General features: G+C 28.7%; 1 protein-coding gene across 1 annotated transcript; it reads left to right on the top strand.

Annotated features, from left to right (window-relative positions):
* The first annotated feature begins 9,325 nt into the window (after positions 1-9,325).
* On the top strand, positions 9,326-23,196 carry LOC135136911 (carboxy-terminal domain RNA polymerase II polypeptide A small phosphatase 1). The gene is made up of 4 exons (XM_064066390.1): positions 9,326-9,553; positions 9,839-10,104; positions 21,144-21,479; positions 21,685-23,196. Exons 1-4 carry the CDS (start codon positions 9,481-9,483, stop codon positions 21,886-21,888), a joined length of 879 nt encoding a protein of 292 aa, XP_063922460.1. The 5' UTR covers positions 9,326-9,480; the 3' UTR covers positions 21,889-23,196.
* The last annotated feature ends 3,998 nt before the right edge of the window (positions 23,197-27,194 follow it).

Here is a 27,194-nt window from a genome sequence, read left to right as displayed (position 1 = left end):
AAAAGTCGAAAAATCGAGTAATCGATAAATTGAGAAATCGAAATAAGCCAAAATCGAAAAGTTCAAAATTGAAACATTTAAACTTAAAAAAACGAAAAATTGAAAAAACTAAAAAATCGAAATCTCGATAAAATTGAAAAATCAAAAAATTGAGAAATCGAAATAGTCCAAAATCGAAAAAGTGAAAAACCAAAATCTGAAAAATTGAAAAATCGAAAAATATAAAAACCGAAAATTTGAAAAATCAAAATAAAATAATCGATTAATCGAAAAATCGAAAGTTGAAAAACGCCAAAAATCGAGAAATCAATAAATTGAGAAATCGTAATGGCCCATAATCGAAAAATTCAAAACTGAAACATTTAAACTTAAAAAACGAATAAATCGGAAAATTGAAAAAACAAAAAAATCAAAATCTCGATTAAATTGAAAAATATAAAGCTGAAAAATCTCAAAATTGAAAAATCCAAAACTGAAACACCGAAAAATTGAAAAATCAAAAATCGAAAAATCTCAAACTGAAATATCGAAAACTTAAAAAATCGGAAAATTGAACAACCTAGGAATGGAAAATCGCTAAATCGAGAGGTCGACTAATAGTATAATTGAAAAGTCGAAAAATCGAAACATCAAAAAAGTGAAAAATCGTAGCTTTTAAAAATCCAAAAATGGAAATATTGAAAAAATGAAAAATCTATAAATTGAAATATTCTCAAAATTGAAATGTTGAAAAAAAAATTTTTAATCGGGAAATCGAAACATCAAAAAATCGTAAAAACGAAAAATGAGAAAATGAGAAAATCTAAAACTTAAAAAATCGGAAAACTGAAGAATCGAAAATCTGAAAAACCCGGAAATTGAAAAACCCCATATCTGAAATGTCGAAAAATGCCAAATCGAAAAATTGGAAAATCAAAGAACCGTCTCTAAGACGAAAAATTGTAACATAGAGAAATCAAAACATAAAAAGATTGAAAAATTGAGAAATCAAAATAGCCCAAATTCGAAAAATCGAAAAATTCAAAATTGAAACATTTGAACTTACAAAAAAAAAAGAATAAATTGAAAAACTGAAAAATCGAGAACGAAAAATTGAAAAATCAAAAACTGAAAAATCGAAAAATATAAATACCGAAATATTGAAAAATCGAAAAAAATCAGAAATCAAAAAATTGTAAAATCAAAAAATCGAAAGATCTCAAAACTGAAAAACAACTGAACCATCGAAAACTTGAGAAATCGAAAAACTGAAAAATCAAGAAATGGAAAAGCGAGAAATCGAAACATCAAAAAGTGAAAAATCATATTTAAAAATCTAAAAATGAAAATATCGAAAAATTGAAAAATCCATAAATTCAAACATTCCCAAAATTGAAATGTTGAAAAAGTGAGAAATCGAAAACTTGAAAAATCGAGAAATCAGAAAAAACGAAGTCTTGATAAATCGGAGAGATCGAAATCTTGATAAATCGAGAAATCGAAAAATTGAAAAATCAGGAACTGAAAAATCCAAAAATTTTAAAAACCGAAAAATTGGAAAAAATGAAACGAAAAATTGAGAATCAAAAAATCGAAAAATCCCAAAATTGAAAAATCCCAAACTGAAACAGTGAAAACTTGAAAAATCAAGAATTGGAAAGTTGAAAAACCGAGAAATCGAAATTGAAAAACCGAGAAATCGAAATTGAAAAACCGAGAAATCGAAACATCAAAAAATCCAAAATTGAAAAATCGAAAAATATAAAAACCAAAAAATCTCAAAATTGAAAAATCCCAACCTGAAACAACGAAAAATTGGAAAAATCAAGAAATGTAAAGTCGAGAAATCGAAAGGTCCAAAATAAAAAATCGTAAAATTGAGGAATCGAAAAACTGAAAAATCAAGAAATGGAAAAGTGAGAAATCGAAACATCAAAAATGTGAAAAATCATAATTATTTAAAAATCTAAAAATGAAAATATCGAAAAATTGAAAAATCCATAAATTCAAACATTCCCAAAATTGAAATGTTGAAAAAAGTGAGAAATCGAAAACTTGAAAAATCGAGAAATTGAAAAATCTCAAACTGAAACAGTGAAAACTTGAAAAATCAAGAGTTGGAAAGTTGAAAAACCGAGAAATCGAAACATCAAAAAATCCAAAATTGAAAAATCGAAAAATATAAAAACCAAAAAATCTCAAAATTGAAAAATCCCAACCTGAAACAACGAAAAATTGGAAAAATCAAGAAATGTAAAGTCGAGAAATCGAAAGGTCCAAAATAAAAAATCGTAAAATTGAGGAATCGAAAAACTGAAAAATCAAGAAATGGAAAAGCGAGAAATCGAAACATCAAAAATGTGAAAAATCATAATTATTTAAAAATCTAAAAATGAAAATATCGAAAAATTGAAAAATCCATAAATTCAAACATTCCCAAAATTGAAATGTTGAAAAAAGTGAGAAATCGAAAACTTGAAAAATCGAGAAATTGAAAAATCTCAAACTGAAACAGTGAAAACTTGAAAAATCAAGAGTTGGAAAGTTGAAAAACCGAGAAATCGAAACATCAAAAAGTCCAAAATTGAAAAATCGAAAAATATAAAAACCAAAAAATCTCAAAATTGAAAAATCCCAACCTGAAACACCGAAAAATTGAAAAATCAAGAAATGTAACGTCGAGAAATCGAAAGGTCCAAAATAAAAAATCGTAAAATTGAGGAATCGAAAAACTGAAAAATCAAGAAATGGAAAAGCGAGAAATCGAAACATGAAAAAAGTGAAAAATCATAATTATTTAAAAATCTAAAAATGAAAATATCGAAAAATTGAAAAATCAATAAATTCAAACATTCCCAAAACTGAAATGTTGAAAAAGTGAGAAATCGAAAACTTGAAAAATCTCAAAACTGAAAAATCCCAAACTGAAACAGTGAAAACTTGAAAAATCAAGAATTGGAAAGTTGAAAAACCGAGAAATCGAAATTGAAAAACCGAGAAATCGAAACATCAAAAAATCCAAAATTGAAAAACCAAAAAATCTCAAAATTGAAAAATCCCAACCTGAGACATCGAAAAATTGAAAAAATCAAAAAATGTAACGTCGAGAAATCGAAAGGTCCAAAATAAAAAAATCGTAAAATTGAGAAATCGAAAAACTGAAAAATCAAGAAATGGAAAACCGAGAAATCGAAACGTGAAAAAAGTGAAAAATCATAATTATTTAAAAATCTAAAAATGAAAATATCGAAAAATTGAAAAATCCATAAATTCAAACATTCCCAAAATTGAAATGTTGAAAAAGTGGGAAATCGAAAACTTGAAAAATCTCAAAACTGAAAAATCTCAAACTGAAACAGTGAAAACTTGAAAGTCAAGAATTGGAAAGTTGAAAAACCGAGAAATCAAAAAATCCAAAATTGAAAAATCGAAAAATCCCAAAATTGAAAAATCCCAACCTGAAACATCGAAAAATTGAAAAAATCAAGAAATGTAAAGTCGAGAAATCGAAAGGTCCAAAATAAAAAAATTGGTCTAAAGAGTTTAGAAGTACTTCCCTCGCTGTCGAAAACGTCACGACTGCATGTCTATTCTGTTTTTTTTCGCAGTAGATTTCATTTTTTTTTTGAGTCACCCGATATATGCAAATTCAAAAAATATGAATGAAATGATAAATTACAAGTACAGACTCATCATATTTTGTATATTCTAGATAGGATTTATTCGGCAAACTTTTGAGCTGACGTCATCAGTTTTTTGTAGAAGATAACCAAATATATTTTGACTAAAAATTTATTATGCTCTTTATAACCTTAAAACATTTGCAAGATTTCAAAACATTCGGTTCTGGAGTTCCTGATTAAATCAATAAAATACATTTACCCATTCATTAATTTTTTTGGGTCACCCTGTATATGCAAATCCAAAAACTATGAATGTAATGATAAATCACAAGAAAAGACTCATCATATTTTGTACATTTTAGATATGATTTATTCGGCAAAATTTTGTGGTGACGTCATATATTTTTTAGGGGGGATGAGCAAATACATTTTGATCAAAAACTTACCATTCTTATGGTAACTTTAAAACATCTCCAAGATTTCAAAGCATTCGATTCTGTAATTCCTGATTAAATCAATAAAATAAATTGACGCATTCATTAATATTTTTCAGTCACCCTGTATATGCAAATCGAAAAAATTTGAATGGAATGATAAATCACAAGAAGAGACTCGCCATATTTTGTACATTTTAGATAGAATTTATTCAGCAAAATTTTGTGGTGACGTCATAAATTTTTTAGGAGGGACGACCAAATACATTTTGATCAAAAATTTACCATGCTTATGATAATTTTAAAACATCTTCAAGATTTCAAAGCATTCGGTTTTGTAGTTCCTGAGTAAATCAGTAAAATAAATTTTGCGCATTCATTAATTTTTTTGAGTCACCCTGTATATGCAAATCCAAAAAATATGAATGGAGTGATATATCACAAGCACAGACGCATCATATTTTGTACATTTTAGATAGGATTTATTCCACAAACTTTTGAGCTGACGTCATCAAGTTTTTGGAGGGGATAACCAAATATATTTTGACTAAAGACTTATAATGCTCTTTAGAGCCTTAAAACATCTGCAACATTTCAAAACATTCGGGTTAGCAGATTCAAAATTAAATTGCAAAATGTTGTTTTATAATTTTGATTTTTTTTCCAAAAATCTGGACGTTTCGGGTAAAAACTCAATTCGGGGTCGTAAACTACATGTGTAGAACTATGTTATTTTATACAATTTAAGACCCATTTACTATGTACAATTTTGAAGTGACGTCATCGCATTAGTGGTGGGGATGATTAGACAAATTTTGGTTAGCGTTTTACCATCTACATGATATTCGTAATATAAGTACAAAATTTCACGACAATCGGTCCAGTACTTTCGGAGATTATCTGTCTAATAAAAATCCGGGACGGCAGACAGACGGACAGACGGACAGACGGACAGACAGACGGAAATGGGAGACCTATTTCTTCGTCTTCTAGGGGTCATGAAAGATCGAGAAAACGTAAAAGTAGAGAGTCGGCCGACGGACTCGATTACAATACTTACTTTGCTTACGCTCGGGAAGTAAAATTAATTTATTTTGTTTAATTTGATTTATGTAATGAACACTTTCGTAAATAAATGGTTGTTATTTAAAAAGCTAAAAACTTTAATCGAGAAACTGAAAAATTAAAAATCGAAGAACTAAAAGTTGAAAAATTCCAAAATTCCAAACCACGAAAAATTAAAAAATACTTCAAAAATCGAAAAAAATAGGAACATTGAAAAATAAAACTGCAAAACTTAGAAATTAAAAAATCCGAAAGGAAAATCAGAAAGAAAAAACCCCAAGATTGCAAACCACCAAACAAATAAAATCACTAATCACTCGTCACTGATCACTGATCGTGGTTTCGTGATTTCTTGATTTCGTGATTCGTGATTCGTGATTAGTGATTAGTGATTAGTGATTAGTGATTCATTATTAGTGATTCGTGATTCGTCATTCGTCATTCGTGATTAGTGATTAGTGATTCGTAATTAGTGATTTGTGATTAGTGATTCGTGACTAGGGATTCGTGATTCGTGATTAGTGATTATTGATTCGTGATTCGTGATTAGTGATTAGTGATTCGTGATTCGTGATTAGTGATTTCGTGATTCGTGATTCGTGATTCGTGATTAGTGATTTCGTGATTCGTGATTCGTGATTAGTGATTAGTGATTTCGTGATTAGCAATTTCGTGATTCGTGATTATTGATTCGTGATTTGTGATTTGTGATTAGATTGGAATTTTTGAACTAATCACTAATCACGAATCACTAATCACGAATCACTAATCACGAATCACGAAATCACTAATCACTAATCACGAATCACGAAATCACTAATCACTAATCACTAATCACGAATCACGAAATCACTAATCACGAATCACAAATCACGAATCACGAATCACTAATCACGAAATCATTAATCACGAATCATTTTCACGATTTATGAATATTTCGATCTCTCGATTTGTCGAGACATCGATTTTTCAGTTTTTTAATTTATTTTTTTTAAGTTTCAAAGTTTAAATGTTTCAATTTTGGGCTATCTTGAATTCTAAATTTTTCGGGTTTTCGAACTTCTGATATTTCGATTTCTCGATGTTTTAATTTTTCAATTTAGATTTCTCGGCTTTTCGATCTTCCAATTTTGGATTTTCCATTTTTCGACATTTCAATTTTGCAATTTTTCAATTTCCAGATTTTTCAGTTTTTCGATTCTTCAATTTTTACTTCCCGACCGTAAGCAAAGGAAGTATTGTAGTCGAGTCTGTCGGCCGACTCTCTACTTTTACATTTTCTCTACCTTTCATGACCCCTAGTTTTTATTTTTCCAGTAATTTGATGAATTATTTTTCGACGTTTCGATTTCTCGATTTTTCGACTTTCGATTTCTTGTTTTTTCAATTTTTCGATTTCTCAAGTTTCGATGCTTCAGTTTGAGATTTTTCATTTTTTCCAATTTTTCGATTTTTAAAATTTTGGGTTTTTTCAGTTTTTGATTTTTCAATTTTTCGATTTCACGATTTATGAAGATTCCGATCTCTCGATTTATCGAGACTTCGATTTTTCAGTTTTTCAATTTTTTTTTTAAGTTTCCAAGTTTAAATGTTTCAATTTTGGGCTATCTTGAATTCTAAATTTTTCGTGTTTTCGAACTTCTGATATTTCGATTTCTAGATGTTTTAATTTTTCAATTTAGATTTCTCGGTTTTTCGGTCTTCCAATTTTGGATTTTCCATTTTTCGACATTTCAATTTTGGGATTTTTCAATTTCCAGATTTTTCAATTTTTCGATTCTTCAATTTTTACTTCCCGACCGTGAGCAAAGTATTGTAATCGAGTCCGTCGGCGGACTCTCTACTTTTACATTTTCTCGACCTTTCATAACCCCTAGTTTTTATTTTTCCAGTAATTTGATGCATTATTTTTCGACGTTTCGATTTCTCGATTTTTCGACTTTCGATTTCTTGTTTTTTCAATTTTTCGATTTCTCAAGTTTCGATGCTTCAGTTTGAGATTTTTCATTTTTTCCAATTTTTCGATTTTTAAAATTTTGGGTTTTTTCAGTTTTTGATTTTTCAATTTTTCGATTTCACGATTTATGAAGATTCCGATCTCTCGATTTATCGAGACATCGATTTTGCAGTTTTTCAATTAATTTTTTTTAAGTTTCAAAGTTTAAATGTTTCAATTTTGGGCTATCTTGAATTCTAAATTTTTCGGGTTTTCGAACTTCTGATATTTCGATTTCTAGATGTTTTAATTTTTCAATTCAGATTTCTCGGTTTTTCGATCTTCCAATTTTGAATTTTCCATTTTTCGACATTTCAATTTTGCAATTTTTCAATTTCCAGATTTTTCAGTTTTTCGATTCTTCAATTTTTATTTCCCGACCGTAAGCAAAGTATTGTAATCGAGTCCGTCGGCGGACTCTCTACTTTTACATTTTCTCAACCTTTCATGACCCCTAGTTTTTATTTTTCCAGTAATTTGATGAATTATTTTTCGACGTTTCGATTTCTCAAGTTTCGATGTTTCAGTTTAAGATCTTTCATTTTTTCTAATTTTTCGATTTTTAAAATTTTGGGTTTTTTCAGTTTTTGATTTTTCAATTTTTCGATTTCACGATTTATGAAGATTCCGATCTCTCGATTTATCGAGACTTCGATTTTTCAGTTTTTCAATTTATTTTTTTTAAGTTTCAAAGTTTAAATGTTTCAATTTTGGGCTATCTTGAATTCTAAATTTTTCGGGTTTTCGAACTTCTGATATTTCGATTTCTGGATGTTTTAATTTTTCAATTTAGATTTCTCGGTTTTTCGATCTTCCAATTTTGGATTTTCCATTTTTCGACACTTCAATTTTGGGATTTTTCAATTTCCAGATTTTTCAGTTTTTCGATTCTTCAATTTTTACTTCCCGAGCGTAAGCAAAGGAAGTATTGTAATCCCCTAGTTTTTATTTTTCCAGTAATTTGATGAATAATTTTTCGACGTTTCGATTTCTCGATTTTTCGACTTTCGATTTCTTGATTTTTCAATTTTTAGATTTCTCAAGTTTTCGATATTTCAGTTTGGGATTTTTCATTTTTTCCAATTTTTCGGTTTTTAAAATGTTTGGATTTTTCAGTTTTTGATTTTCAATTTTTCGATTTCTCGTTTTATCAAGATTTCGATGGAGACTTCGATTTTTCAGTGTTTCAGTTTATTTTTTTTTTAAGTTTCAAAGTTTAATGTCTCAAAATATGTTTTTAAAATATTTCGACTTATTTATGTATTTTTCAGTTTTTCAATATTTTCATTTTTCGATTTTTTAAATTTTACATTTTTCACTTTTTTGATGTTGGGTTTTTTTCGCGAAAATCGAGACGCCTGGGTAAAAATAGAGGGGTGCTCATAAACCACAATATAAGTAAAGTAACCTAATTTGACATACACCTGTTAAAACTTTTATGACTTAAGCGGCTTAAGCCAAACCACCCTTATAAGTCAAACTGGCTATTGTATTACTTAACTCAGTTCACAACTACATTATGCCAACAATGGACAGTGACGATCTTGCTTACAATAGCCAGTTTGACTTATAAGGGTGGTTTGACTTAAGCCGCTTAAGTCATAAAAGTTTTAACAGATGTATGCCAAATAAGGTTACTTCATGTTACTTTAGAAAATTTAGATGGTGTTTATCTACTAAAAAATTTTAAGGGGACGTCACCAAAAATTTTCGGTTTAAAAGCTTGTCGAAAGGAGAAAGACTAAGAAATTCGAGGCGAAAGAAAGTTTCGGTTGAAGAATGATGAAAACAGGTAAAAAATATGATATGAATATTTAAAACATTTGACATTTATTGCAGTCACAGACTTCCATATTTCATAAATCTCAAGAACCCCCATGCTGACGGTATTTCGAATGAACCGTCTGACGGTATTTACCAGTGTCTAATGACTGCAGATGAATTATCCCGTTAATTAGCAAAGTGATAATTACTTTGTTGTTGTTTGGTTGTGATGTAATTAGCGTCTACGTGTGAAAACTCGCCGACATTGTCAATAAACCCTCCGCCGGGACTTCGCTCTCTTTTATTTTGCCAATTTTCCAATCCTCTTTTGTTCTCCGCTCCTGGAAACGATCGCCACCACCCCACGAAAAAACTAAAAACCGCTCCACCTAATCCATTAACCAGATGAGTTTTCCCCGTTCAAATTTAGCGCGCAGCCGCGGCCATTCCTCTCCGCCGGTAAAGCAGAGTCCGCGTGGCAGTGGTGAGTGTTCGCAGCGAAAACAGCATCTGCCATTTTGCAAAAGGTGTTTTAAAAACACTATTTTTAATCGTGCATGTTGTGTTCGGGACAACAAAGCCAACCCAGCAGCGCCCTCGGCACCCAACAAATGTTTAAATGGACGCATCGTCCATCATCACCCAGGTGTCAAGGGACGACGAGCAGTTAAACAGTTACCCTCCCGAAAAAGGTAAATAGCGCTCGGGCCCCCTCGCGCCGCCCCCGCCGGGCCCCGGGGGCGGCGCGCCGCCGCCTCGTCGAGTAGGCGTGCGGTGCACGGCGTAAACAAGGTGCTGCCTGGACCAGCTAACCTTGAGCCCGACCCTGGGATTGGACGCCAATTTTTGAAATTCCTGGCAAATTTGCGTCTCAGCAATATGTCCGATGCGTATGCAGACGGTGCACTCCACGCCTTTTCGTGACCTGGTTTGCGGGAGCTTTCACATTTTCTGGTGGTGACTCGATTTCGTTGTAGGAACCCTCCCGAGGACCGAGAATGACATATCAGAGGAGAAGCCGCCCCCGAACAAGAAGGGCGGCCGCGGCTTCTTGCGCTCGCTGTTTTGTTGCCTGGGGCGGCGCAGCGCCAAGAAGCCGCCGCCGGAGCAGTGCGTCGACGGCAACCAGTACAACGCCGGCAGCAGCTGCACGTACTTGCTGCCCCCGGTGCGCCACCAGGACATGCACAAGAAGTGCATGGTGATAGACTTGGACGAGACGCTGGTTCACAGCAGCTTCAAGGTACGAAAACCCATTAGGAGACGGCGGCATCACTCAAGATGCCAACATGATGGAAGACTGTTATGTAATTTGATCTAAAAATTTCATTCATCGGATGGATAGTAAACACATGGATGACGTCGGGACGCTTCGTCGATCAAAAACTTTCACGCTTCTGGAAGCGTCAAGTGGCTTTCATTCATGAATAATGATCGGTTCCTTTGTTTTAAAAGTGGCGCCCACGCGCCCATTGATTCGACTTGTATTAAATGTGCATTTCGTTCCTGGGATGGGAGAGCTGTTTCTATGCGTCCCCGGTAATTACGCTCGTAATCGTTACAAAATCGCATAGGTAATTAACGACAATTGCGACTACCACGTATTTATTACCTTCATTGCTACCACATTAATTAACGCAATGGGATTATTTTTTGGAGGGGCGCCAGTACATCAGAAAAATACGAAAAACCGACTATTTTTAGCCCATAAAAATCGCACGTGTCGGTTTATCCTTTTCATAACAATGATATTTACGCTACGAATAAACCCACCTGTTTTTTGAATTTTAATTCCGACGGGCTTAAAAACCACTTTATGACGACTTCCATTTATATTTTTTACGCGCGAGTTAAAAAAGTGGGGGGGACCCACTCAAACAATCGAGCGTTTCAAACAACAAGATAATAAAATTTCGCCTCACTAGTGAGGTTAATGTTCATTTTAATAACACCCGAAACGATCAAATAATAGGCCACTTTACTTGTTTTCAACGTGAGCGGTTCCAGTATTTTTTTGTTCGTTAACGAGAAATCAATATTTGCTTTGGATTATGTTGTTTTATCTAAAGTAAGCAAAAATCAATAAGGGTTTTTATTGGTGATTCACAGGTCCTACCCATGAACAAAGAGCCATCCGCAAACAAGTAAGATAAGTCAAATGTAAGGTACTGTGTTTTATGTAAAAATAAACGAGATTAAGATAACACAACGCAAATAAATAATACACAATAGAAAAAGAGATAACAAAGTCAAAAAATTTAAATTTTCCGCCGAATTTAATTGTATCGATTCGCAAGTAGAAGTCTGCCGCAAAATCAGCCTTGACACTAGGAAAATCGATCATATTAACATACAAAAGAATATATCGCAAACAATGTAGAAAGCGTATCCTAGATTATCATTTGTTGTAAGTCTGTACGAAAGACGGGTTTCGTTTTTGTGGTTACTTGCACTTTTGTTGGTTGAAAATATTCCATTACGAGCGCCGCTCACTCTAAAAATTGTTAACAGTGTTTATGTTTTAGTTCGGCACTGATAACCACGATAACAATATTGCGGTTCCAGCAATAATTCCTAGAATAACAATAAAGTAACGGTGCTTTGCTACACCTCGATTGAATGTGCATTGGTAGGGCGTGTTACATGGACTGGGAACTAATTGCAAAATAAATACATTCCTTGATGTAATAAAAGTGGCAGAATTCGGAGAACGCGGACGGGAAACTAAACGCGTATAGTGAAATGCACTGTATGGAGAACGAGGAACAGCGAGTCGAATCTACACTATTGTCTTTTAACGTTTACTTACTCACATTTGGATTTTTACGTGTTTTATTGACTATGTTGAAGTTCTGTCTAAATAACTTTAATCAATTACTTGGTTCGCTCGTGAAACTTTCTATTTAACTCTCAGATCAATCAGACTAATGCAGTCCACATTGTCGTTGCGCCAGAGTAGCCCTTTTATCTAAGTGCATAAGGAAAAGTTTCGAATTTTAATTCTTAATTTGATTTAGTTTATTTGTTAATTACTTTTTATACAAAATTATTAAGTCGTCTTTACAAGGAAAAACTTGTTTTTTTCTCGAATTATATACCTTTGATTTGTCTGTTTTCTAGTAGAGGTGACTTTGATTGCAGTCACCTTCGATCACTTGACGTACGTTTGTTATAATGACCGAGTTTATGTTGCTTGAATTTTATTACCGTCGTGTTTGTTCGGTTATGTTTTCTCAGGCTGTGAGAATTCTGTTTCATTGTCGTCGCAAACGATGTATGAAATCGATATTTTTAATCCTAAAACTATTTGGTCATTTAAAAAAAAAAATTCGGGAAATTGAACAATCGAAAACTTGATCAATCGTGAAATTGAAAAATTAAAAATTTTAAAAAGCCGAAAAATTAAAAATCGATTAATCGAGAAAAATTGAAAATTAAAAAAATCAGAAATTGAAGAATCGAAAAATTGAAGCAACTGAATGTTGACAAATTGAGAAATCTAAAAAAAAAAATATTTTTTTTGTTCACTTGTGATTGTTTTTTTTCTTTTTCTTTTTTTAATTAAAAATTGGGAAATCTGAACTTCCAAAAATCGTAAAACTGAAAAATAAAAAAGCACGTCAATTCGAAAAATCTATAATTGAGGAATCGGAAAACTGGAAAACAAGAAATTAAAAAACCCAAATCTGAAATATCGAAACATCAATTGAAAAATTGCAGAGGCGAGAAATCCAAAAATCGGGAAATTGAACAATCGACAATTTGATAAATCGTGAAAGCTAAATATTAAAAATTTTAACAACTGAAAAATTGAAATGTTGAAAAATTTTAAAAATCGAAAAATCAAGATGTTAATTAAATCGAAAATTAGGAAAATTGAAATATGTTGATAGGTTAATTATTATTATTATTATTATTATTATTATTTTAAATAAAATTCCCATGTTTTTTGTTTACTTGTTGCCTAAAAATTTTTTTAAAAATTTAAAAAAAGGGAAATCTGAACATCCAAAAATTGTAAAACTGAAAAATGAAAAAGAACAAGAAATCGAAAAATCGGAAAATTGAGGAATCGAAAAAGTTGAAAACAAGGAATTAAAAAAATCCAAATATGAAATGTCGGAAAATCGATTGAAAAATCGCAAAGTCGAGAAATCGAAAAATTAAAAAATCGATTAATCGAGAAATTGAAAAATTGAAGAATCAGAAAACTTAACAAGCAAGAAATTGAAAACTCCTAAAACTGAAATGTCAAAAAAATGAAGCATCGAAAGTAGGGAAGTCGAAATAAGCCAAAATCGAAAAATCAAAAAATTTAAAATTTAAAAAAACTAAAAATTGAAGCATCTGAATGTAGAGAATTGAGGAATTTTTAAACATTTTAAAAATTGAGAAACCAAAAAGTTGAAAAATCTCCAAAATTGAAAAATTGTGAAATCGAAAAGTTGAAGAATTTTTAAAATCAAAAACAAAGGTGTCGAGAAATCGAAAATTAGAAAAATTGAGATAGGTTAACGGGTTAATTATGTATGTAATAATTATATACTTTTATTGAATTTTTTTTTTATTAAAATTATCATGTTTTTTGTTCACTTGTGATTGGCAAACACATTTTTAAAAAATTAAAAATTGGGGAATCGAAAAACTGGAAAACAAGAAATTAAAAAAACTCAAATCTGAAATATCGGACAATCGATTGAAAAATCACAAAATCGACAAATCGTAATAACGCAAAATCGAAAAATTAAAAAAATTAAAATAGAAAAAAGTCGAAAAATTGAAGCATCTGAGTGTTGACAAATTGAGAAATCAAAACATTCTAAAAATCGAAAAACCAAGATGTCATTAAATCGAAAATTAGAAAAAAATTAAATATGTTGATAGGTTAATTATCTATTTATTAATTTTGTTTTTTTTTTTTAGTTAAAATTTTCATGTTTTTTCTTCACTTGTGATTGCTTTTTTTTTCCTTTTTTTTTATTATTAAAAATTGGGAAATCTGAACTTCCAAAAATCGTAAAACTGAAAAATAAAAAAGCACGACAATTCGAAAAATCTATAATTGAGGACTCGGAAAATTGGAAAACAAGAAATTAAAAAACCCAAATCTGAAATTATCGAAAAATCAATTGAAAAATTGCAGAGGCGAGAAATCCAAAAATCGGGAAATTGAACAATCGACAACTTGATAAATCGTGAAAGCTAAAAATTAAAAATTTTATCAACTGAAAAATTGAAGAATCAAAAAACTGAACGATCAAAAAATTGCAAAATCCCAAAACTGAAATGTCAAAACACTAAAACATCGAAAAGTCGGTAAGTCGAAAATCGAAATAACCCAAAATCAAAAATTGAAGAATCGAAAAATTGAAACATCGCAATGTCGACAGGTTGAGAAATAAAAAAATTTAAAAAATTCCAAAATTGAGAAATCGAAAATTAGAAAAATTGAAATATGTTAATAGGTTAATTATTTTTGCTTTTTTTATTAAAACTTTAACAACTGAAAAATTGAAAAGTCGAAAAATTTTAAAAATCGATTAATCGGGAAATTGAAAAACCCCGAAAAAAATTGAAATGTTGAAAAATTGAGAGATCGAAAAGTCGAAAAATTTTAAAAATCGAAAAACCAAGATGTTAATTAAATCGAAAATTAGGAAAATTGAAATATGTTGATAGGTTAATTATTATTATTATTATTATTATTTTAAATAAAATTCCCATGTTTTTTGTTCACTTGTTGCTTAAATTTTTTTTTTTTTATTTAAAAAAAGGGAAATCTGAAATATCGAAAAATCGATTGAAAAATCGCAAAGCCGAGAAATCGAAAAATTACAAATTTTAAAAACTGGAAAATTAAAAGCCGAAAAATTAAAAAATCGATTAATCGAGAAATTGAAAAATTGAAGAATCAGAAAACTTAACAAGCGGGAAATTGAAAACTGCTAAACTGAAATGTCAAAAAAATGAAGCATCGAAAGTAGGGAAGTCGAAATAAGCCAAAATCGAAAAATCAAAAAATTTAAAATTGAAGAATCGAAAAGTTGAAGCATCTGAATGTAGAGAATTGAGGAATCAAAACATTTTAAAAATTGAGAAACCAAAAAGTTGAAAATTCTCCAAAATTGAGAAATCGAAAAGTTGAAGAATTTTAAAAATCAAAAACGAAGGTGTCGAGAAATCGAAAATTAAAAAAATTGAAATAGGTTAACGGGTTAATTATGTATTTATTAATTATATAATTTTATTTATTTATATTTTTATTATTAAAATTTTCAGGTTTTTTGTTCACTTGTGATTGCCAAACAAATTTTTAAAAAATTAAAAATTGGGGAATCGAAAGACTGGAAAACAAGAAATTAAAAAAATTCGAATCTGAAATATCGGACAATCGATTGAAAAATCACAAAATCGACAAATCGAAATAACGCAAAATCGAAAAATAAAAAATTTAAAATATAAAAAAGTCGAAAAATTGAAGCATCTGAATGTTGACAAAGTGAGAAAACAAAACATTTTAAAAATCGAAAAATCGGAAAATTGAAATGTTGAAAAATTGAGAAATCCAAAAGTCTTAAGAATTTTAAAAATCGAAAAACCAAGATGTCATTAAATCGAAAATTAGAAAAAAATTAAATACGTTGATAGGTTAATTATCTATTTATTAATTTTGTTTTTTTTTTTTAATTAAAATTTTCTTGTTTTTTGTTCATTTGTGATTGATTTTTTTCTTTTTTTTTTTATTAAAAATTGGGAAATCTGAACTTCCAAAAATCGTAAAACTGAAAAATAAAAAAGCACGACAATTCGAAAAATCTATAATTGAGGAATCGGAAAACTGGAAAACAAGAAATTAAAAAACCCAAATCTGAAATGATCGAAAAATCGACGACTTGATAAATCGTGAAAGCTAAAAATTAAAAATTTTAACAACTGAAATATTGAAAAAATGAAAAATTAATAAAATCGATAAATTGAAAAATTGAAAAATCCCAAAACAGAATTGAAAATCGAGAAATTGAAAAATTGAAGAATCAGAAAACTGAACGATCAAAAAATTGCAAAATCCCAAACCTGAAATGTCAAAAACTAAAACATCGAAAAATCGAGCAATCGAAAAATTGAAACATCGCAATGTCGACAGGTTGAGAAATCAAATATTTAAAAAATTTCCAAAATTGAAAAGTCGAAAAATTTCAAAAATCGATTAATCGAGAAATTGAAAAACCCCGAAAAAAATTGAAATGTTGAAAAATTGAGAGATCGAAAAGTCGAAAAATTTGAAAAATCGAAAAACCAAGATGTTAATTAAATTGAAAATTAGGAAAATTGAAATATGTTGATAGGTTAATTATTATTATTATTATTTTAAATAAAATTCCCATGTTTTTTGTTCACTTGTTGCTTAAAATTTTTTTTAAAAACTTAAAAAAAGGGAAATCTGAACGTCCAAAAACTGTAAAACTGAAAAATGAAAAATAACAAGAAATCGAAAAATCGGATAATTGAGGAATCGAAAAAGTGGAAAACAAGGAATTAAAAAAGTCCAAATCTGAAATATCGGAAAATCGATTGAAAAATCGCAAAGCCGAGAAATCGAAAAATTACAAATTTTAAAAACTGGAAAATTAAAAGCCCAAAAATTAAAAAATCGATTAATCGGGAAATTGAAAAATTGAAGAATCAGAAAACTTAACAAGCGAGAAATTGAAAACTCCTAAAACTGAAATGTCAAAAAAACGAAGCATCGAAAGTAGGGAAGTGGAAATAAGCCAACATCGAAAAATCAAAAAATTTAAAATTTAAAAAAATTAAAAATTGAAGAATCGAAAAGTTGAAGCATCTGAATGTAGAGAATTGAGGAATCAAAACATTTTAAAAATTGAGAAACCAAAAAGTTGAAGAATTTTAAAAATCAATAACAAAGGTGTCGAGAAATCGAAAATTAGAAAAATTGAAATAGGTTAACGGGTTAATTATGTATGTATTAATTATATACTTTTATCTATTTATTTTTTTGTTAAAATTTTCAGGTTTTTTGTTCACTTGTGATTGCCAAAGAAATTTTTAAAAAATTAAAATTGGGGAATCGAAAAACTGGAAAACAAGAAATTAAAAAAACTCAAATCTGAAATATCGGACAATCGATTGAAAAATCACAATTCCGAGAAATCAAAGGCAGCCGAAAATCGACAAATCGAAATAACCCAAAATCGAAAAATTAAAAAATTTAAAATGTAAAAAAGTCGAAAAATTCAAGCATCAATGTTGACAAATTGAGAAATTAAAACATTTTAAAAATCGAAAAATCTTCAAAATTGAAATGTTGAAAAATTGAGAAATCCAGGAGTCGAAGAATTTTAAAAATCGAAAAACCAAGATGTCATTAAATCGAAAATTAGAAAAAAATTAAATATGTTGATAGGTTAATTATTTATTTATTAATTTTGTTTTTTTTTTTTTTAATTAAAATTTTCATCTGAAATATCGAACAATCGACAACTTGATAAATCGTGAAATCGAAAAATTAAAAATTTAAAAAACTGAAAAATTGAAAAGACGAAAAATTAATAAAATGGTCAATTGAAAAATTGAAGAATCAGAAAACTTAACGATCAAAAAATTTCAAAATCCCAAAACTGAAATGTCAAAAAATTTAAAATGTATAAAACAATCGAAAATTGAAGAATCGAAAAATTGAAACATTGCAATGTCGACAAATTGAGAAATCAAAACATTTTAAAAATTTCCAAAATTGAAAAATCGAAAATTAGAAAAATTGAAATATCTTAATAGGTTTATTATTTATTTCTTAGTTATTTTATTATTTTTTTCTTTTTTTTTAATTGAAATTTTCATGTTTTTTGTTCCCTGCGATTACTTAAAAAAAAAATCTAAAAAAACGGGAAGTCGAAAAATCTAAAATTGAAAATTGAAAAATTGAGGAATCGAAAAACTGGAAAACAAGAAATTAAAAAAACCCAAATCGGAAAATCAATTGAAAACTTGATAAATCGTGAAATCGAAAAATTAATCATTTTAAAAACTGAAAAATTTAAAAGTCGAAAAATTAAAAGAAAATCGATTAATCGAGAAATTGGGAAATTGAGAAGTCCCAAAATTGAAGAATCAAAAAACTGAACAATCAAGAAATTGAAAAATCCCAAAACTGAAATGTGAAAAAACGGAAACATCGAAAATCGAGAAATCGAAATAATCCAAAATCGAAAAATCAAATTTAAAATGTAAAAAAATCAAAAATTGAAGAATCGAAAAATTGAAACATCGGAATATCGACGTATTGAGATCTCAAAACATTTCAGAAATCGAAAAATCAGAAATTAAAAAAATAAAAATTGAGGAACCAAAAATTCGAAATATCAAAAAATCGAAAAGTTTAACGTTTGAAAGATCTCCAAAATTGAATAATTGAGAAATCGAAAATTTGAAGAATTTTAAAAATAAAAAACCAAATTAGAAACATTGAAATGTTAATACGTTGATTATTTATTTCTTAATTATTATTTTTGTTTATTTGTTTTTTTATTATTCTTAAAATTTTCATGTTTGTTCACTTCTGATTCCCTAAAAAAAATTTTTTTTTGTTAAAAATGTGGAAATCTGAACATCCAAAAATCGAAAAATTGAACAATCAAAAACTTGATCGAGAAGTAGAGAAAATGAAAAATCGAAAAATCCCAAAACAGAATTAAAAATCGTGAAATTGAAAGATTGAAGAATCAAAAAACTGAAATATCGGGAAGTCGAAAATCGAGAAATCGAAATATCCCCAAAATCGAAAAATCAAAAAATTTAAAATGTACAAAAATCGAAAATTGAATAATCGAAAAATTGAAGTATCGGAATGTCGGCAAATTGAGAAATCAAAACATTTTAAAAGTCGAAAAATCAGAAATTTAAAAAATTAAAAATTCAGAAGCCAAAAAGTCGAAATATCGAAAAAATCGAAAAATCTTAACATTTGAAGAATCTCCAAAATTGAAGAATTGGGAAATCGAAAAGTTGGACAATTTAAAAATCAAAAACCAAGATGTCGAGAAATCGAAAATATGTTAATAGGTTTTTTTTTATTATTTATTGAGTTATTTTGTTTTTTTATTATTAAAATTTTCACGTTTTTTGTTCAGTTCAAATAATTTTTTTTAATTATAAATCCGAAAATCGTAAAATTGAAAGACTGGAAAATCAAGAAATTACATAATCCCAAATCTGAAATATCGGAAAATTGAACAATCGAAAACTTGATTGATCGTGAAATCGAAACATTAAAAATTTAAAAAACTGAAAAATTGAAAAGACGAAAAATAAAAAAAATCGAAAAATTGAAAAATCCCAAAACAATTGAAAATCGAGAAATTGAAAAATTGAAGAATCAAAAAATTAAATTGCAAAATCCCAAAACTGAAATATCATATCAAAAAACTGAAACATGGAAAACTCGGGAAGTCGAAAATCGAGAAATTGAAATTACCCAAAATCGAAAAATCAAAAAATGCCGACAAATTGAGAAATCAAAAAATTTAAATAATTCAAAAAATCAGCCGAAAAATCGAAAAATCTGTCGTTTGGAAAATCTCCAAAATCGAACAATTGAGAAATCGAAAATTAGAAAAATTGAAAATATGCCAAACAAATTTTTAAAAAATAAAAAATTGGGAAATCGGAACATCCAAAAATCGTAAAACTGAAAAATAAAGAAGAACGAGAATTCCAGAAATCGAAAAATTGTGGAAGCGAAAAATTGCAAAGTCTAGAAATTAAAAAATCCCAAATCTGAAGTGTTGAAAAATCGGGAAATTGAACAATTGAAAAATCGAAATCTTGATAAATTGTGAAATCTAAAAACAAAAAAATTGAAAAATTGAAGAAGTGAAAAACTAAAATATTGAGAAGTCAATGGAGACATTGAACGGTCGAAAAATTGAAAAATTTTAAATGTAAAAAAATCGAAAATTAAAAACGAAAAATCGGGAAATTGAAAAATTGTAAGGGAAATATCGAAAAATTGGAAAATTCTAAATGGAAAAAATCGAAAAATTGAAAATTCAAAAAATCAAGATATCGAAAAATTAAAAATGTAAAAAAAATCGAAAATTGAAAATGGGACAATAATAATTATAAAAATTTATTACCCAACAAAAATTGTTATAACAATTTTGATTTTTTTTTTTTTTTCAAAAATGTGCATGCCTAGAGCAAAAATGCAACACGGATTCATAAACCACAAGTGGAGAAGTACGTTATTTTATAAAATTTAAGTAACTTTTACTATTGTAAAATTTAGGGACGTCATTTCATTGTTGGTGAGGTGATCAGACCAGCCCTAAACGTCGAGAAAACATGAAATTAGCCAGTCGCCCGATGGATTCGATTACAATACTTACTTAGCTTACACTGGAGAAGTCAAAATATAGGCCACAAAATGAGGTTTCGCAAGAGATAATCGACAATGAGCTATTTATTGCAGGAATTGAGGAAAATAGCAATAAATAAATAAACGTCACGTCAAAATAAGAGCAAACTGTTAAAATACGAAAAAACACACTTTAATAGTTATTAAATAAATTCGTTAACTTTGTCTAGTACGGAAATCCCACCTTTTTTGTGTATCATATTTTTGAAAACTAGTTTTTCGAACATTCTTTTTGGTTGGAAATTAGTGTTTTGGAATCATGAGTGGTGGATTATAAAAAACATTATATTGACAGAGCAAATACAATTTATGCAGCGTAATTTTCGTAGATTGTTATAATTAACAGTTCATATTTGTGTAGCAACAACAAAAATCGCGTGAAAATTTTATTTCGTTTTTATTTGACGAAACATTAAGATAAGAGCAATTTAATAATCGTAAGCCTATAAATTATGCTCACAAATCCCGAAATCCGAGAAGAGATAATTCAAAGTCAATGACTTGATACGATATGAGAAATATTGTTTGATCGGTTCACTATTAGTGTTCATGTTCATGTTAATTTTTGATTTTTAATCACAGAAAACACTATTTGTCAGTTTTCTTAATTGCTTGGCCATACATTTTCCGCCGCTTTTGTTTATTCGTCTGTGTTGTAAGTCAAGTCATAACACGCTGGACAAACATTTTCGTCAACACCAAGAACTTGTTAAAATTTTCGTCTCCTAGTTATCTTATCTCTTATCACACACCTGAATGCAGACAGGTGCACATGCAAATTTACTATCATTTTTTTACTGATGATATTTATGGTTGGGTCTTTTTCACCGTCACGTTTCTGGTTGCAGCCTATCAGCAACGCTGACTTCGTGGTGCCCGTCGAGATCGACGGAACCGTCCACCAGGTCTACGTCCTGAAGAGGCCGCACGTGGACGACTTCCTCCGTCGCATGGGTGAACTGTACGAGTGCGTCCTATTCACCGCATCGTTAGCGAAATACGCCGATCCCGTAGCCGACTTGTTAGATCAATGGGGTGTTTTTCGTTCGCGTTTGTTCAGGGAAAGTTGCGTTTTCTACCGTGGGAATTACGTAAAAGATTTAAACAAACTAGGACGGGAACTGCAACAAATCGTTATCGTAGATAATTCGCCTGCTTCCTACATATTCCATCCAGACAACGCTGTAAGTAAGAAAAGAGTGAGAAAAAGATGATATTTTAACGCTTCTGGACACAGAGCGGTCATTTATTGCGCTCTCGAAGCTTCCAATTCCAAAAAGTGTAGTAAATGGCCGTTCTTGTGTAAGATAACACGAGGAATAAGACGAATTGGTTTGTTTTGATGGATTGTGGTTTTTTTGAGGTAGTAATGAGGGTTGGTGTTTTCAGGTGCCAGTGGCGTCGTGGTTCGACGACATGAGCGACTCGGAGCTTCTGGATTTGATACCGTTCTTCGAAAAATTGAGCAAAATGGACAATGTGTATACAGTGCTGTGTAATTCCAATCATCCGTATAACAGTAGTGTGCAAGCCAACGGTCCGACAAACCTAACCGCCAGTATACAGAATAACCACTCACCGCCCAATACGTAGCGAAAAGTTCCTCGTCGAGTCAGAATTGTTGCCAGGGTCGTAGTCTACTTTATACATGTTTTTTATTTCGGAGAGTTCGCTTTTCTGTCGACCTGGTGATGTATTTATTACATTACGAATATGGATAAGTGTAAATATGTAGGTAAAATAGTACATATTTTTATTATGTAAAGAAAACAGAAAGTATTCTATCCCGCTTAAGAAAAGTTACCGAAGTTATATTGAGAAAACTGGTATTTTTACACGGACTTATATTTCCTACCAGCTTGCTTTCATCCATGGCCGCGCAAACTCGGAACCAGTGAAACTAGGAAGGTTTGCGCGTCCACTCGAACGGAGAGAGATTTAGAGATAGTAGAACCACAGTAATCTGCATTTCCTTGGAAATTTGAATACTCAAGCATTTTATTTTTATTTATCGACGGCGATTGTGTTAGACGAAATTTAGATATAGGCGAGTGTGTTTCGTACTTGAGTAAAAGCGATCGATGTGACTAAACAATCAATCATATCTCGTCAGAGGTGATGTTATTTGTGGGAACAAGAGTTCCAATGTTAACAGTGGCCTTAAACAAATATCTGAACTTTTTGAACATTTAATTATGAGAAATTTACTGTAGATACGGCAATTTGTTCCGTCACTTCTACAGGAAAACTCGGAAACGGTGACGTTAAATTCACATTGCCTTTCAATGCATCACTGTAAACAGAACTGTCAACGTGGCGATTGTATCGGTTCATCTAATCTGTTGAGTACAAACGATTTTATTTTAAATCTTATAGATTCTTTTATAAGTTTTAAAGTAAAGTTACGACGATTAAGTTATGTTTTTTTGATTTAAAATCATTGTACAGTCATATATGTTATTTAGTAATATATTCTTACGATTAAGATTTTATTAATATATTATAAATGTATATTTATCCATTATTTGTGTATTGTGTGAATTTTATTTTCAAATAAGCAATATTTTATATGCCTCCTCACATTTATTTCACACTTTTTTTCCTAGTTAACGGACCCTTTGTTAGGTTAGGTTTCATCGGACCAACGTGATTAACCGGGTTTGGTTTTTATAGAGAAGCAATAGTACAATGTGGGGCGAAGCGTGGAGTATTTAGCTAATTAACATTATTTTTTACAAAATAATCTAATTTTGTTGTTGTAGAGAATTATAATTACTGTTTATGTTGATATATAGTATACTTGTACATTAAACACTTGTACAAAATGAGTGTTTTCATATATTTGTCATGTGAATACATATGCCTTGATTTGTAAATAAAAGCCTGTCATTTATACCCAAAGGACGATTTTTTTAATCATGTATTTGTAGTGCCGCCTCGTCAAAATCGTAAAATTGGTGACATCATCTCAAAAAAACTCACTTGAAACAATGCGTAGCATGCTGCTTTACATTTACTTTCATATTTTTATTTTAAGTTATAAAAGTAATCATAAAAAGGACAAGTCAAAATCAGTATCTACAGTTATTCGAAAAATCTGGATTTATTTCGACCAATTTTTTTATATCGCAATTTTTCGTTTCTACAACTTTATTTCGCTTCCTCAATTTTTCAAGTTCTTGTTTTTTTTTATTTTCATTTTCTCCAGGTTACACCGCAGTTTTTTGTTGCTTCATTTCCCTTCTTTTTTAATGTTTCTTTTGATTTTATTACTTTTCTTTTACTGAAATTTTCAATCTTCGTTTCTTCGATTCCTCCAAGTTTTGGATTTCTGAATTATATGATTTCTTTAATTTTCAGTATTTTTAATTTTTCGATTTTTCAATTTTTTTCATCATTTTTTGTTTTTCAACATTAATTTTTTCGATTTCTCGAGGTCCAAATTTTTCAATTTTTCGATTGTCACTTTTTCGTTTCTTCAATTTTTTAAGTTTTTCATTTTTGTTTTTCATGTTCTCATTTTTTCAGTTCCTTTATTTTTTCAAGTTTCTTTCGTTTTGTAATCTTCATTTATTTGATCAATTTTTGGATTCCTGAATTTTCTGATTTTTTTAATTTTCAATATTTCGATTTTACAATATTTTTCTCAATTTTTAATCTTTCGATTTTTCTGTTTTGTGTTCCTTTTTTTTCATAATATTCTGTTTTTCAATTTTAATGTTGTTGATTTTTGATTTTCGTTTTTTCATTTTTAGATTTTTCACTTTCGCGTTTACTTAATTTCTTCATTTTTATTTTTCATTTGCATTTTCTGGATTTTATATCACAATTTTTCATTTTTCCAATTCCCTTATTTTTTCCACGTTTCTTTCGATTTTATTGTATGTATTAAACTTTTATATTTTTCAATTTTTGGATTTCTGAATTATATCTGATTTTCCGATTTTTTTAATTTTCAATATTTCAGTTTTACAATACTATGTTTTTTCGATCTTTAAGTTTCTCAATTTTTAACCTTACGATTTTTCAGTTTTTTTTTTCATAATTGTTTTTTCAACTTTAATTTTTTCAGTTGTTCGTTCTTTTAATTCTTCGATTTTCAATGTTGCAATTTTTAATTCTTACATTTTTCATTTTTGATTGTTCACTATTTCATTTTTCGATTTTCTAAATTTTAAATTTTTCAACTTTGCAATTTCTGAATCTGTTAATTATCCGATTTTCTTATGTCTTTAATTTCAATATGTAATTCAATTTTAGAATATTTCGTTTTTTTAGTTCTATAAGATTTTTCAATTTTTCAAGTTTTTTATTTTTCGTTTTCTATATTTTGTATGACAATCTTTCGTTTTTTCAAATCTTTTATTTTTTCAATGTTCCTTTCGTTACGTAATTTTTCGTTAATTTGGTATCTCAAATCTTCAAACTTTGATTTTTCAATTCCGCGATTTCCCAATTTTTAGATTTTTCAAGTTTGCAATTTTTGGATTTCTCACTTATTCGATTCTTCGATTTCTTTAGTTTTCAATATTTCGATTTTTCAATTTTTTTCATAATTTTTTATTTTTCAACTTTAATTTGGTCAATTTCTCGAGATCCAAATTTGTCAATTTTTTCTTTCAATTTTGCAATTTTTCGGTATTACATTTTTCATTTTTAAATTTTCACTTTTCCGTTTCCTCAATTTTTCAAGTTCTTCATTTTTATATTTCATTTGCTCAATTTTTTCAATGTTTCTTGGTTTTGTAATTTTTTGTTTATTTGGTTTTTCAAATTTTCCATGTTTGTTTTTTCAGTTTTGCAATTTTTGGATTTCTGAATTATAATAAATAAATAATAAATAGAATTTATTTTCCGACTTCCAAATTTTCGATATTACATTTTTCATTTTTAGATTTTTCACTTTTTCGATTTTTTTTAATTTCTTAATTATCCTATTTTCTGATATGTTTAATTTTCAATAATTCAATTTCAGAAAATTTCGTTTTTTCGATCTTTTAAGTTTCTCAATTTTTATTCCGATTTTTCAATTTTTCAAGTTCTTCATTTTTATTTTCCAAATTTTTTCATTTTTACTATCTGATTTTCTGATTTTTTTTTAACTTTCAATATTTAGATTTTACAATATTTCGTTTTTCGATCTTTCAGTTTCTCGATTTTTTAGTTTTTCGATTTTCAATTTTGCAATTTTTCGATATTATATTTTTCATTTTTAGATTTTTCACTTTTTCGTTTCCTCAATTTCTTCATTTTTATTTTTCATTTACATTTTCTGGATTTTATGTCACAATTTTTCGTTTTTCCAATTCCCTTATTTTTTCAAAGTTTCTTTCGATTTTATTATTTTTCGTTTAATCAATTTTTCAAATTTTCCATCTTTGTTTTTTCAATTCCTCCATTTTCCAATTATTAAATTTGTCAATTTTACAATTTTTGGATTTCTGAATTATCTGATTTTCCGATTTATTTAATTTTCAATATTTCAGTTTTACAATATTACGTTTTTTTAATTTTTTTTTTTCACAATTTTTCGTTTTTTCCACTTTAATTTTTTCAATTTCTCGACTTCCAAATTTTTCAGTTTTTCGTTCTTTTAATTTTTCAATTTTTCATTTTTCGAGTATCTATTTTTTAAATTTTGCAATTTTTGAATTTCTTAATTATCCGATTTTCTGATTTCTTTAATTTTCAATATGTAATTCAATTTTAGAATATCTCGTTTTTTCGATCTTTCAGATTCTTAATTTTTATTCTTCCGATTTTTCAATTTTTCGTTTCCTCAATTTTTCATGTCCTTCATTTTTATTTTTTATTTTCCGAATTTTTTCATTTTCATTTTCTATATTTTATATGACAATTCTTCGTTTTTTTCAAGTCTTTTATTTTTTTCAAAGCTTTTTTTGTTTTGTAATTTTTCGTTTATTTGATTTTTCATTTCCGCGATTTCCCAATTTTTTGATTTTTAAGTTCCTCATTTCTATTTTCGCGATTTTTTAAAGTTTTCAATTCACACTTTTGCTTTTTTTTATTTTTGATTTTTCAATTTTACAGTTTCGCAGTTTTTCAATTTTTTTTTTATTCGAAAAATTGAAAAATCGAAAAAACTTGTAAATTGCAAATCGAAAGACTAAACAAACGAAAAATGTTAGTTTCAAAAAAAAAAAACTAAAAATCGAAAAAAATTAATGAAACGATAACCTGCAAAGAAAAAACGATTCGAATCGTAAAATGATGGAATCGTCAAAATTGCAAAATCAAGAAGTTTAAAAATTCAAAATGGAAAAAGTAAAAAATCGAATAAATGAAAAGGCTTTCAAATCAGTAGTTGTAAAATGGAAAATTTCCAAAAGCTTAAAATTGAAAAAGTGAGGAATTTAAAAATATTAAATATTGCAATTGAAAACTAGAAAAACTGGATATCAAAAACTGAAGAAACGAAAAATTGAAAAATCCAGAAACTGAAAAGTGTCAAAGTGGAAAACCGAAAAAGTGCCAATCGAAGAATAAACAAAATCAAAAATTGCAAATCGAAAAATTGAAATATCCAAAAGTTGGAAATTCGAAAAACTGAAACATTTAACAATCAAAAGTAGAAGAGTTACATATCGTAAATTGAAGAAACAAAAAAAATTCAAGTTGAAAAAACAAAAATTTAAAAAATTGGGACCTTGAAAAATCGAAAAATTTTGAAAACAAATTTAAAAAACTGAAATTGTAAAAACGAAGAGTTATAAAATCGGGACAGTGAAAAATTTCAAAATGTAGACAATAAAAAACCGAAACGGAAAACTGCAAATCGAAAATTTGAAGAAATGAAAAACTAAAGAATCTAAAAATTGAAAATTTCAAAATTTGGAAAATTGAAAAACTGAAAACTTAATTTTGAGAACTCGAAAAAC

This window comes from Zophobas morio, unplaced genomic scaffold (genome assembly GCF_036711695.1).
Source record: "Zophobas morio isolate AGI-343-1 ecotype UQ-CSIRO unplaced genomic scaffold, CSIRO_AGI_Zmor_V1 ptg000028l, whole genome shotgun sequence".
Lineage (NCBI taxonomy): Eukaryota > Metazoa > Arthropoda > Insecta > Coleoptera > Tenebrionidae > Zophobas > Zophobas morio.
This window is presented reverse-complemented; position numbering and strand designations above follow the sequence as displayed.

Bases quoted from the DNA above. Each gene is read 5' to 3' on its own strand.
- LOC135136911 (XM_064066390.1), top strand. From the start codon at position 9,481: ATGGACGCATCGTCCATCATCACCCAGGTGTCAAGGGACGACGAGCAG. The intron at 9,554-9,838 runs GTAAATAGCGCT...ATTTCGTTGTAG, and splicing joins CAGTTACCCTCCCGAAAAAG to GAACCCTCCCGAGGACCGAG. The intron at 10,105-21,143 runs GTACGAAAACCC...TTCTGGTTGCAG, and splicing joins TGGTTCACAGCAGCTTCAAG to CCTATCAGCAACGCTGACTT.